The sequence below is a fragment of the Grammomys surdaster genome, unplaced genomic scaffold (genome assembly GCF_004785775.1).
Source record: "Grammomys surdaster isolate TR1022 unplaced genomic scaffold, NIH_TR_1.0 369, whole genome shotgun sequence".
Taxonomy (NCBI): domain Eukaryota; kingdom Metazoa; phylum Chordata; class Mammalia; order Rodentia; family Muridae; genus Grammomys; species Grammomys surdaster.
Window position 1 is genome coordinate 2,726,775 of NW_021604788.1, and position 12,154 is coordinate 2,738,928.

Genomic DNA, 12,154 nt, shown 5'->3' on the forward strand with positions numbered 1-12,154 from the left:
AACCAACAAACAAGATAAGTAATATAAGCATAATAACAAATATCAAAACTTATCCACAAATGAACACAATAACAATGAACATAATTTTTGTAAGCAACTATAAAAATAAGCTACGGGAAAAGAAGTCAAATAAGTAAATCAGAATATTTGTTCAATGTGAGAGATCTAATATAAAAAGTCATTTCTTAAATGATTAACATATTTAGTATCTACTATAGAATTAATTGTGCTTCTCCTTTTATATATTGAAATCTCAACATTCAATGTAATTTTATTTGGATATAAAGCTCAGATTTTTTTTTCTCTTTTTATTTTCCTTTTCAACTTGACAAAAGCCACAGTTATCTGGGAAGGAGCCACAACTTAGAAAATTATTCTATTATATATGTGTTTAGGCACATCTGTAGGGCATTTTCTTGATAAGTATTGTAGATCATAGGAAAAGCAAAATACAAATTTAAGATCTTAGAAAATTCCAGAAGAGAGATTACAAGTGAACTAAATGTGAGAAAAATAATCAAATGTGCTTGTCCTATTTATTTCTAAACAAACATGCTGATTTAATTTGTATTCTATCAAATCTGAAAAGAGTTTACCATATTTTGCTATGGAAATCTAAAACCAACCAAACAACAACAACAACAACAAAAACCTGAGACACTGCTTTTCATTCAGCATCCAATGTACTGACTAGACTTGGATTGTTGTTCCTGATATTTAATCATTGAAAAAATAAGCAGAATAAAGAAATATTAGTAATAAATAACAAAACTAAGAATCCATGAGAAAGAGTTAGTATTGGCTGAAGTATTACTTTTATATAGGGAAGTAGGCATATACCCTGAAGTATAGACAAGTCTGTAGTCTATATTTGAGGAAGTCAACAGAGTCAGTTGGAGGAAATTTTTAACATTTGTGTCTAGCTTCTTTTGTATGTAAGTTGAGACAATGAATCTCTACTGAATTACTGAGAGACATGAGTCAGTGCCTCAAATTTTTCTTGTAATGTAAAACTAATACCGAGGCACCTCAAAGGTTTGAATTGAGTCAGTATGAGTCTAGAAGCTTATAAAATCTTTATTTTTCTATTTCTAGAAATAGTCTTTAAAATAGTAGTATATCAAATGGTGGCAAGCTACTTGCATAATGGATAAAAACATTAACATATCAAGTATAAGAACCTAAATGTTTCATACATAAGATGGATAAGTAGTCTTTTATGCAAAATAATACACACAACATATTTCTTAGTGAATAAATATATAACCGACTATAAGTGGAGAAAAAAAACATTGTACAATTCAAGTTCTGACAATCAAAAAAGTATATACAAGATTCCAAAGTCTAATATTAACTGGTGAACAGAATCAAACTTATAGTGTATTTTTAAATTCCCAACATCTATTCTGAGATGCTGGTAGCCGCGCATTTGTAACTAGTGCCCAAATCTGATCCATGGCTTGAAATTGGGAAACAGCTCAGAGCTTTCATGTAGTTGAAGTAACCAAAATGAAGATCTCTACCCCCTTGCCCCACCTCTGGCATGTGGTGAACACCCAATCCCATGCAATGACAATATCCAACTCAAAAATCAAGAGCACTGCCAAAAGCTCCTCCCGTGCATTCATCACTGAGAATTCCCAAGATAATACTGACTTTCACTTCTTTGTTTGGAGTTTTCTTCAGAGGAAAAAACATGTCAGGAATATTTAAAGTTTAAAGTGATGACATTTCGAACTTTGCCCCATGCTCTCTGTGACATGTAAACAGAATCCTACATTGTCCCTTCCCCCACCCCAACGCTAAGAGACTCCTGGCTATGGCAGTTATTCCGGACTTCCTCTCACTTCTGAGGAAATGAAGATTTTGAGCTGAGGTTAGTGAACTCAGGTCAGCAAAAGAAAACATTTCTTGGGTTTATGATAAGTAAAGGATAATATATGGAGTAAGAGCTCAGGGAATGGTCACAATCACAATAAAGGGTAGACACAGACCTTTGTTCTTGTGTGTACCCTGAGAGGCTCTTTGGTGGGCTTGTTAGGGAGTGAGGCTTCAAGGTGTAGGGATATTGAGCTATAGCGTGTTGTTTAGCTTCTATAAGGAAATCAAAGAAAGAGTAGTTGGCTAGGGCTCTACTTCATTTTTGAATTGGTCACTGATACAGCTTCAGAGGAGATATAGATGGGAAATTTGGCATAATGATTTGAAAGACAAAGTCAGATGATCATTTTCTACGTCACAGAATTTACATGTGTTAGTGCCCTAGACAGGTCTACCAGGCCTCAATCTATGCAATAGTCCTTCTTTAATTTCTTTTGATGAGTTCTCTGTGGGGCAGAAGAATTGGGAAAAGGGCTATAGGTTCTTAAAGCATTGTTCTCACAGAATCCAGTATACAGCCTATAGGCAAGCCTGGTTTAAAGAGAAAGTTTGTCTCAACTTTCTTTAGATACACATACCTTCTACTCTTCCATCCTTAGGTGCCTGAATCACCCGCTCTACTCTCCACACTCCGTGACCAGGGTCATTATGCCTCGTGGCCATAATAGTAAGCTCTGGGCCCGTGAGAAACGACGCCAGGCCCGAAGTGAAACCCACTCTATGCAGGATGCTCAGGCCACTGCAGCAGAAGAGAGAGAGGAGACTCCTTCTTTCTCTCCCTTTTGTAGTGCTGATGTTCAGCACTCTTCTGTTTCTGAATCACTTGACGAATCTAAAAATTCTCAACAGCCCACCACTGCTTCTGTAAGTGCTCTGTGCATAAAATCTGATGAAGATAACTAGAGCCAAGATGATGAGATTCCAAGCACTTCCTGGGCACTGTCCCCAACTGGTAATTCATCTTCAACTATGAAAGATGACATAGCAGTTTCATTGGTAGAGTTCATGCTGCAAAAATATAACATGAAGGAGCCAATAACAAAGGAAGAAATACTAAAGCGTGTCATTCCATCGAACAAGGACGATTTCCATGAGATTCTTAAGAAAGCCTCTGAACTCATGGTGTTGGCCTTTGGCATTGATGTTAAGGAAATTGACCCAATCAATCATAGATATGCTTTTGTCAACATACTCAGTCCTAATGGTGATGAAATTCTGAATGGTGAGACAATCCAGTCTAGGAATGGCCTCTTGATGTTGATGCTGTGTCTGATCTTTATGAATGGCAACTGTGTTAATGAGGACTACATCTGGGAAGTGCTTAGTGTGATGGGGGTATATGCTGGAGTAAATCACAGCATCTATGGAAATGTCAAGAAGCTCATCACTAAAGATTTCGTGAATGAGGGGTATCTACGGTATCGGCAGATACCCATCAATGGTATACCATGTCGTCAATTCTTGTGGGGTCCCCGGGCCCAATATGAAACCAGCAAAATGAGAGTCCTTGAGTTTCTGGCTAAACTTCATAACACTGTTCCCACTGCCTTCCCATCATTGTATCAAGAGGCTTTGAGAGCTGAAGAAGAAAGAATGCAAGGCAGATTTGTAGCTATGATACTTGGTTTGATGGCCAATGAACATATCAATGGCAATTCCAGCACCTAAAGTCTTAAATTTCTGCTTTCCATCATTCTTGAAGAGAATATTCAAGCTAGTGGGTGCATGAGGCAGTGTTAGAGTGAAAATAGTCCAACTCATATTTCTAGTCTTACTCTACATGAGTAACTTTATTTTAAAAAATAAAATAAAATGTTTTCAAACTATTTCTTCTAGAAAAGCTGAGAGAACTGCACCATCTAAGTTTGTGACAGATATGTGTTACCATCAACATTGTTCATGATGCTTAAGTGTTAAAGGTTCAGTATTGAAAACAACTTGGGAACAGTTCTTATTTATTTAAAAAAAAAACACCAAGAAAACATGACACTGGAATAGGCATTATCTTAGAATATGAAATTGCAATTAAATGATTTACAACAAGAAAGAGAAAACTGTTTTCATGGACAATACATTCTTGACTTTTCTGATTCCTTCTATCTGTTGTTCTACAAAATAAAAAAATTAAGTTTATGTGTCTGTATGTATTTCATTTATTCAACAATGTGGGAACATAACTTATAACAAAGTTAACATTCATTTTTATTTCCTAATCATTTTTATTTCCAAAACAATTACCAAGCATTTACTCTTTATAAATATGTATAATTTGCAGGGAAGGAGAATAAGAAGAAAAGGAGGAGGAGGAGGAGGAAGAGGAGGAGAAAAGGAGGAGGAGGAGGAAGAGGAAAAGGAAGAGGAGGAGGAGGTAGCAGGGGAGGAAGAAGAGAAAGGAAAAGGAAGAAGAGAAAAAGACAATGGCAAGATGATTAATTTTTAGAGTCCAGGAACAACTATTATCTAAGATGGCAGACTATCCTCTAACACATAAAAGATAATTCCCCATGCACAGTGGGAGTTGTGGGGGAATTATCTTGACTTCTAATTGACATAAGAGGGCCCAAATCATGGTGAGCAGCACCATTCTTAAGAAGGTGGTCCTGGGCTGGATGCAGACTCTTGCTAATTATGAACATGCTCGTGATACAAAAAGCAGTTTAGTTTGATGTTTACATCAACCTCCTGATTGAGTTCGTTTCTTGACTTGCTCCAACATCAGACTGTATCTTATAGTTGAAATAAGCTCCTTTCCTCTCCTACATTACTTAGTTGGGAAATTTTGTCACTGCATTAAAAAAGAAATTAGACCAGTTCCCCAATATCCAAAGCAATCCTGCAACAGTATAAGATTTACTGTGTTTCGGGGATTTTCTTGCTCGGCCATATGAGTCATTATATATACTTTATGCCTTGTTTTAATATATATTATTATTTTTTTCTTACTTACTGACTTTACATCCCACTCCTTGCCCCTCTCCCAATCACCTACTCCCACAATCCTTCCCCCATCACCTTTCCCTTCTCCTCTGAGCGTGTGAGAGTCAACATGAGTATCCCCCCACCCTGATACTAAAAGCTATTTCTTATTTTCTCTTTAATGAATTTTAATGTATCTGGTTTTATGTTGAGGTCCTTGATCCACTTGGATGTGAGTTTCATGCAGGGTGATAAATATGGATCTGTGTGCATTCTTTTACCTGCAGACATCCAGTTAGTCCAGCACCATTTCTTGAAGATGCTTTCATATTTCCATTGTGTTGTTTTGGCTTCTTTGTCATTGATGCCTCAGTATATATCAATTATATATTGATGTCTCTGGACTGTTTACTCAATGATATCTCTTATATTTAAAATGAAAACGAAAAAAACACATCCCACCATAAATGTCAGTACCTTCTGAGGTCAAATCCTTTCCGTGATACCTCCTGTTTTTTGACTATTCTGTGCAAGATACAAATATTAAGTACATTTCAACAGTCTTAGAAAATTGGGCTTGTCTGCTTCAAGATTAATTTGGTTTCTTAAGACTTCCACAATGTCTCTCAACTCAATTTTATTTCCACTACACAAGTTTTCTATTAGGAAATAAAACCAATTAACTAAACAAAAGATCCTAGCATCAAGTTATAAGCAGGGTACAGAAGGTCAGGTGAAAATGAGACTCAAACTATCTGTGGCATTTGCCTGAGGATCTCTTATCCCAACCTTAAGGATCTTTGAACAATGATTCCACCATGGACTTTGCACATCTTAGCCCTTTCTGACCTATCAATATCTTTACCCTGAATAATCATTAGTGTACCCCATGGGGTATGCTGCAATTGTCCTGTAGGTCACATCTACATGCCTATTCTTCTGGAAGCTGTATCTGATTCTCTCCTCCAAGAGGAGCAACCCAGACTCTTTTTCCTTCTCCCTGATGTTGAGGCCTCTATGTCCCTGTGAGTCCTGCCCCTCACTGTGTTCCCTTTTTCACATATGGACATTTTCCATGTAACTGTTTACTTTAGATAGTGAAGTTTACAGCATTTTTGATCCTGTAGGTGTTTCAGATCTTCTAGTGAGTGGAACCTGATTGGGGACAGAATCTCCTGTTTTTTTCTTAAAATCAAAATTCAGAGAAGTGGTTTTGAAAACTACCTAATCTTTGAGGTTACTTTTAATGAGGTTTACTAATAAAACACATAATACAAATATCTGGCATGACAGCAGGAGTAAAAATTCATACCATGAATGTTCTTCCTCAAAGAGGAATATACCAATTAGTTATCTAATACCAAATGGTTAGCCCCGGAAACATTATATATATATATATATAAATATTTATATATATATATATATATATATATATATATATTTTTTTTTTTTTCTCATGAGTGTTCAATGTGGGAAGAGCATGGGGACAATTCTGTAAACAAAATCATCTACTGAGGTTGAATGCTAAAAGTCCATGAACCTTGCTAAGAGATAACATTTTTTGGCAGTGGAGGTCTGGCTAGCTGGAGAGATAACTCATCAGTTTAAGGCACATGTTTTTCTTGCAGAAGACCAAAATTTAGTTTTCAACACCCATTTCAGGAGCCAGACAGCCTCATGTAAATCTAACTCCAGGGGATCTGTGAAGCTTCTGGTCTCCACAAGAACAAATACATACCACATACACACACACACACACACACACACACACACACACACACACACACATATGTGGCAAGGAGAGAAAAAGATAGATAGAAAGATAGATAGATTGATTGATAGATAGATAGATAGATATTATATATATATGATTAAAATTAGAAATATTAAAAATTGTGCTACGGCAGATGTACTATCTATGCTAAGGAAAAAATTTAATTAATCTTGCATAATCATTGTCTCTCTGTAAAACCCTATGGATAATTTTGCTGTTATACAACAGCACAGATATTCTTGTTGCCTCAACATTTGTATACAGGTGAGGATGCTTGCTGCCATCCATTGAACTGAGCATGGGAACCACAGTGGGAGAGTTAGAGAAAGGACTGAAGGAGCTGAAGTGGTTTGCAACCCATAGGAAGAACAACAATATCAACCAACCAGACTCCCCAGAGCTCCCAGGGACTAAACCACAAACTAAAGAATAACGTCCATTTTTAATGGCTGTGTAGTATTTCAATGTATAAATGAACCATATTTTTCCATCCATTCTTCAGTTGAGGGACATCTAGGTTATTTCCAGTTTCTGGCTATTACAAATAAAGTGGCTATAAAGAAAGTTGAGTAAGTGTCTTTGTGGGATGGTGGAACATCTTTTGGATATATGTCCAGGAGTGATATAGCTGGGTGTTGAGGTAGAACTATTTCTAATTTTCTCAGAAACTACCAAATTGATTTCAAGAGTGGTTGTACAAGTTGGCATTCCCAACAGTAGAGGAGTTTTCCCTTTGTTCACATCCTCACCAACATATGCTATCACTTGAGGTTTGGTCTTAGTCATTCTGACTGATGTAAAATGTAATCTCAGAGATGTTTTGGTTTGCATTTCCCTGATGACTAAGGGTTTTAACATTTCCTTAGGTGTTTCTCTGCCATTCAAAATTCTTCTGTTGAGAATTCTCTGTTTAACACTGTGCTCCTGTTCTGAAATAGGTTTATGTAGATTGTTGGTGTTTAACTTCTTGAGTTCCTTATAAATTTTAGATATCTCTCTGTCAGATGTAGGGTTAATGACGATATTTCCCCAATTTGTAGGCTGTCACTTTATCTTACTGACAGTGTCCTTTGGCTTACAAGTATTTTTAGTTTCACAAGGTCCCATTTATTAATGTTTGAGCTATTAGTGTTCTTTTCTGGAAGTTGTTTTCTGTACCAACAAGTTCAAAGCTATTTCCAAATTTCTGTTCTATTAGATTTAGTGTATCTGGTTTTACATTGAGGCCTTTAATCCATTTGTATTTGAGTTTTGGGCAGGGTGATCAATATACATCAATTTACATTTTTCTACATGCAGACATCTAGTTAGACCAGCACAGTATATTGAAGATGCTCTCTGTGTTCCATTTTATAGGTTTGGTATCTTTTTCAAAACACCAAGTATCTGTAGGTATGTAGGTTTATTTCTGGGTCCTTGATTCAACTCCATTGATCCTCTTATGGTTCCTATACCAATACTATAGAGTTCTTATTACTATTGCTCGATGGTTACAGCTTGTGTTCAGGAATAGTGATACCTTGATAAACTCTTTTACTGTTTATGATAGTTTTAGCTATCCTGGGGTTTTTGTTTATCCATATGAAGTTGAGAACTTTCCTTTCATGATCTGTAAAGAATTGTTTAGGAATTTTGAGAGGGTCATATTGAATTTGTACATTGTCTTTGTTAAGATAGCTATTTTCACTATGTTAATCCTACTGATCCATGAGCATGTGAGATCTTTCCATCTTTTGATATCTTCCTAAATTTCTTTTCACAGAGACTTGAACTTCTTCTCATACATGCCTTCCACTTGCTGGGTTAGAATTACACCAAAGTGTGGTATATTATTTGTGGCTATTGTGGAGGATACTGTTTTCTAACTTCTTTCTTACCCCATTTATCACTTGTGAAGAAGATGGCTACAGATGTCTTTGAATTCATTTTTCATTCAGCCATTTTGCTAATGGTGTTTATCAGCTGTAGGAGCTTTCTGGTAGAATTTTGGGGGTCATTTGTGTATACTAGCATATCATCTATGAGTAACAATACTTTGACTTCTTCCTTTTCAAATTATGCATTCTTGATCTCCTTAAGTGGTCTGATTTCTCTGGCTATTACTTAAAGTACTATGTTGAAGAGATATGGGGGAGAGTCAATACCCTTGTCTATTCTCCAGTTTTGGTGAAAATGATTTAAATTTCTCTTTATTTAATTTGATGTTGGCTACTAGCTTGTTCTATATTGTCTTTATTCTGTTTAAGTATGGCCCTTTTATTCCTGCTTTATCCAAGACTATTGTCACTTGGTTTTTGTCAAATGCTTTTACAGCATCTAGTGAGATGATCATATGTTTTTGTTCTCTTTTCAGTTTGTTTATATGGTGGATCATATTGATGGATTTATATATATTGAACTACCCTTGCATTCCTGGTATGATGCCTACTTGATGATAATGAATGATGTTTTTGATGTGTTCTTAGATACTGTTTGCATTTTATTACTTTTGCACCAATGATCATAATGGATATTGGTCTGAAATTTACTTTGTTGAGTGTATGTTTATGTATCAGGGTGACTATGGACACATATAATGAGTTTGGCAATAATCCTTTTGTTCCTGCTCTGTTGAATAGTTTGGAGAGTATTGGCATTAGCTCTTCTTTGAAATTCTGGTCAAATTCTGTTCTAAAACCATCTGGTTGAGGGCTTTTATGATTAGTAGACTTTTAATGTCTGCTTTTATTTCCTTAGGGGTTATAGAGCTGTTTAAATAGTTTACTCGATCTTGATTTAGCTTTGGTAATTGGTATTCACCTAGTAAATCATCCGTTTCATTTAGACTTTCCAATTTTGTAACATATAGGCTTTTGTAGTAAGACTTAATGATTCTTTGAATTTCCTCAGTGTCCAACATTATATTTTTCTTTTCATTTCTGATTTTGTTCATTTGGATACTCTCTCTCTGCTTTATAGTTTGTTTGGCTAAAGGTTAATCAACATTGTTGAATTTTTTTAAAGAACCAGCTCTTGGTTTGGTTGACCCTTTCTATTGTTTTCTTTGTTTCTTATTGATTGATTTCAATGTTAAGTTTGATCATTTCCTGCTGTCTACTCAAGCTAGTTGTGTTTGCTAATTTTTTCCTATAACCTTCAGATATACTTTCAATATTTTAGTATGAAAAAGCTTCAATTTCTTTTTGAACACATTTCAATGATATAAATTTTTCTTTAATGGTGGATTTGATTATCTCCCATAAGTTTGGTTATGTTATGCCCTCATTTTCATTGAATTCTAGAAAGTTTTTAATTTCTTTATTTCCTTATTGACCCAGTGTCTTAGTAAGGGTTTTACTGCTGTGAACAGACACCATGACGAAGGCAAGTCTTCTAAAGGACAACCTTTAACTGGGCTAAGTTACAGATTCAGAGGTTCAGTCCAGTATCATCGTGGTGGGAACATAACAGCATCCGGGCAGGCATGGTACAGGAGGGGCTGAGAGATCTACATCTTCATCTGAAGGCTTCGAGTGGAAGACTGACTTCTAGGCAGCTAGGATGAGGGTCTTATAGTCTTATATCCCACACTCACAGAGACACACCTACCCCAATAGGACCACACCTAATAGTGCCACTCTCTTAGCTAAGTATATACAAACCATCACACCCAGTGATAATTGAATAGTTCTTCAGTGTCCATGAATACATAGGCTTTCTATTGTTTTTGTTGTTGAAGTTCATGATGATCTAATAAGATGCATGGAGTCATTTCAACCTTCTCATATCTATTGAGGTTTGCTTTGTGACTGATTTTATGCTAAATTTTTTAGAATATTCTGTTAGGTGCTTATAAGAAATTATATTCTTTTGTGTTTGGGTGAAATGTTCTATAGATATCTGTTAGCTCCATTTGAGTCATTACCTTTGTTAGTTTCATTATTTCTTTGTTTATTTTCAGTCTCTATGACCTGTCCCTTGGTGACTGATGTATTGATTTATTCTATTGTATCTTCTACCAATGATATTCTGTCTTCTGTCTCTTGTATTTTGTGGGTAGTCCTTATGCCTATAGTTCCTGTTCTCTTTCCTTGGTTTTAAGTCTCTAGAATTGCCTCATTTTATGCTTTCTTTATCAATTCTATTTCCTTTTCAGTTGTTGGACAGACAGTTATATTTATGTCCTTCACTTATTTGGTAGTATTTTTACTTTATTTCTTTATGTTTCTTCCTCTTTTAATGTATCTACATGTTTGAATGCATTTTCCTGTATCTCCTCAAGAGTCTTATTCATGTCCTCCTCAAAAGCATCTATCATCTTTATAAGATTGGATTTAAGATCGCCTACTTCTGCTTCCATTTCATTAGAATATCCAGGGTTTGTTGTATCAGGATAGGGGGAATTTTTTGTTGCCATATTGTCCTGTTTTTTGTTGTTGTTGTTGATTGTGTTCTCATACTGTCATTTAGGCATCTAGTATACCCTGGTGTTGGCTAGATAATCCTTATGGCAGTAGAACTTTTGGAGAAGGTGTGGGGGGGTCATCATTGGCCAGCTAATGGAGGTCAGGGTACTCAGCTCTGCTACCTGTGCCTAAGGCAGACCCATATGGCAAGGTTTAGGTGGGGCAATGTTTCAAGTTGGTAGTTATTGGGGCCTTTTCAGGCCTCCACAGGATACTAGAAAACTTTTGGGCTCTCATAAGTTTCCTCAGAACCAAAAGAATGGACCCTGAGATGGAAAATGGAGCTCAGGGGAATACACACAACTAACCTGTACAGGGTGTCTTGGGTGGCCAGGTTGGGAAGGGTTTGGTGGGGCAGAGTTCTAATCTGGTTATTTTGAGGGCTCCCAAAAGTTTTCCAAGAGAAGGAAAGATGTTCTTGAGGAGAGGGATCCAGAAAGTCTTTTCTGGACTAAGGAGTGAGACCAGAATTAGACAATAGGATTCTGAGGACCATGCCCCTGACTAAATTCTTACTACAATGTCTAGAGATGGTTTACTTACACTTTCAGTGTGAATTGATACTATAATGGCCCATTTACAAATAACAGTAACAAAGAGCCCCATGACATCAAATAATTAAAATAAAAAGAAAAGACAATAGAAGCATCTCATAAAGTATTTATAAAAGCAATAACCCAAGGGCTTACCAGATGGTTCAGCAAGTAAAGGTGCCTGTCAACAATTCTTATGACCTGAGTGCCACCCCAAGGCAATGCCATATGGCAGAAGAAGAGAACCAACTATTTCAAATTGTTCTCTAATTCTACATATGTGTTATGGTACATACACTTTTGCACACTGCATAAAACAACAACAACTAAAACAACAGAAAACAAAGAACAAATCACAAACAAAAGAAACCTTATGCTTCTTGTCCAGGGAGAGTCCAACAGGAAACAATATTTATACCACTCTAATTGTAGAGACATTTACTTCTTAATTTTACTTCTATGTATTCTTGTTTTAACTATACGCTTATTTTCATCAGCGAATGTTTTCATTCATATTCATGTAATGAGATATCTTAAGGTCAAGTATGATTTTTATTTTATCATTCATGTGTTACTTAGGATGAATTCAGCTATCATAGTCTTTG

At 36.0% G+C, this 12,154-nt stretch overlaps 1 protein-coding gene across 1 annotated transcript; it reads left to right on the forward strand.

Moving 5' to 3' along the window:
* The first annotated feature begins 2,529 nt into the window (after positions 1-2,529).
* Positions 2,530-3,549, forward strand: LOC114631938 (melanoma-associated antigen B18-like). Its single transcript, XM_028780322.1, has 2 exons — positions 2,530-2,676; positions 2,785-3,549. The coding sequence occupies exons 1-2, from the start codon at positions 2,530-2,532 to the stop codon at positions 3,547-3,549; spliced, it is 912 nt and encodes a 303-aa protein (XP_028636155.1).
* Positions 3,550-12,154: the final 8,605 nt, after the last annotated feature.

Bases quoted from the DNA above. Each gene is read 5' to 3' on its own strand.
- LOC114631938 (XM_028780322.1), top strand. From the start codon at position 2,530: ATGCCTCGTGGCCATAATAGTAAGCTCTGGGCCCGTGAGAAACGACGC. The intron at 2,677-2,784 runs GTTCAGCACTCT...GAAGATAACTAG, and splicing joins CTCCCTTTTGTAGTGCTGAT to AGCCAAGATGATGAGATTCC.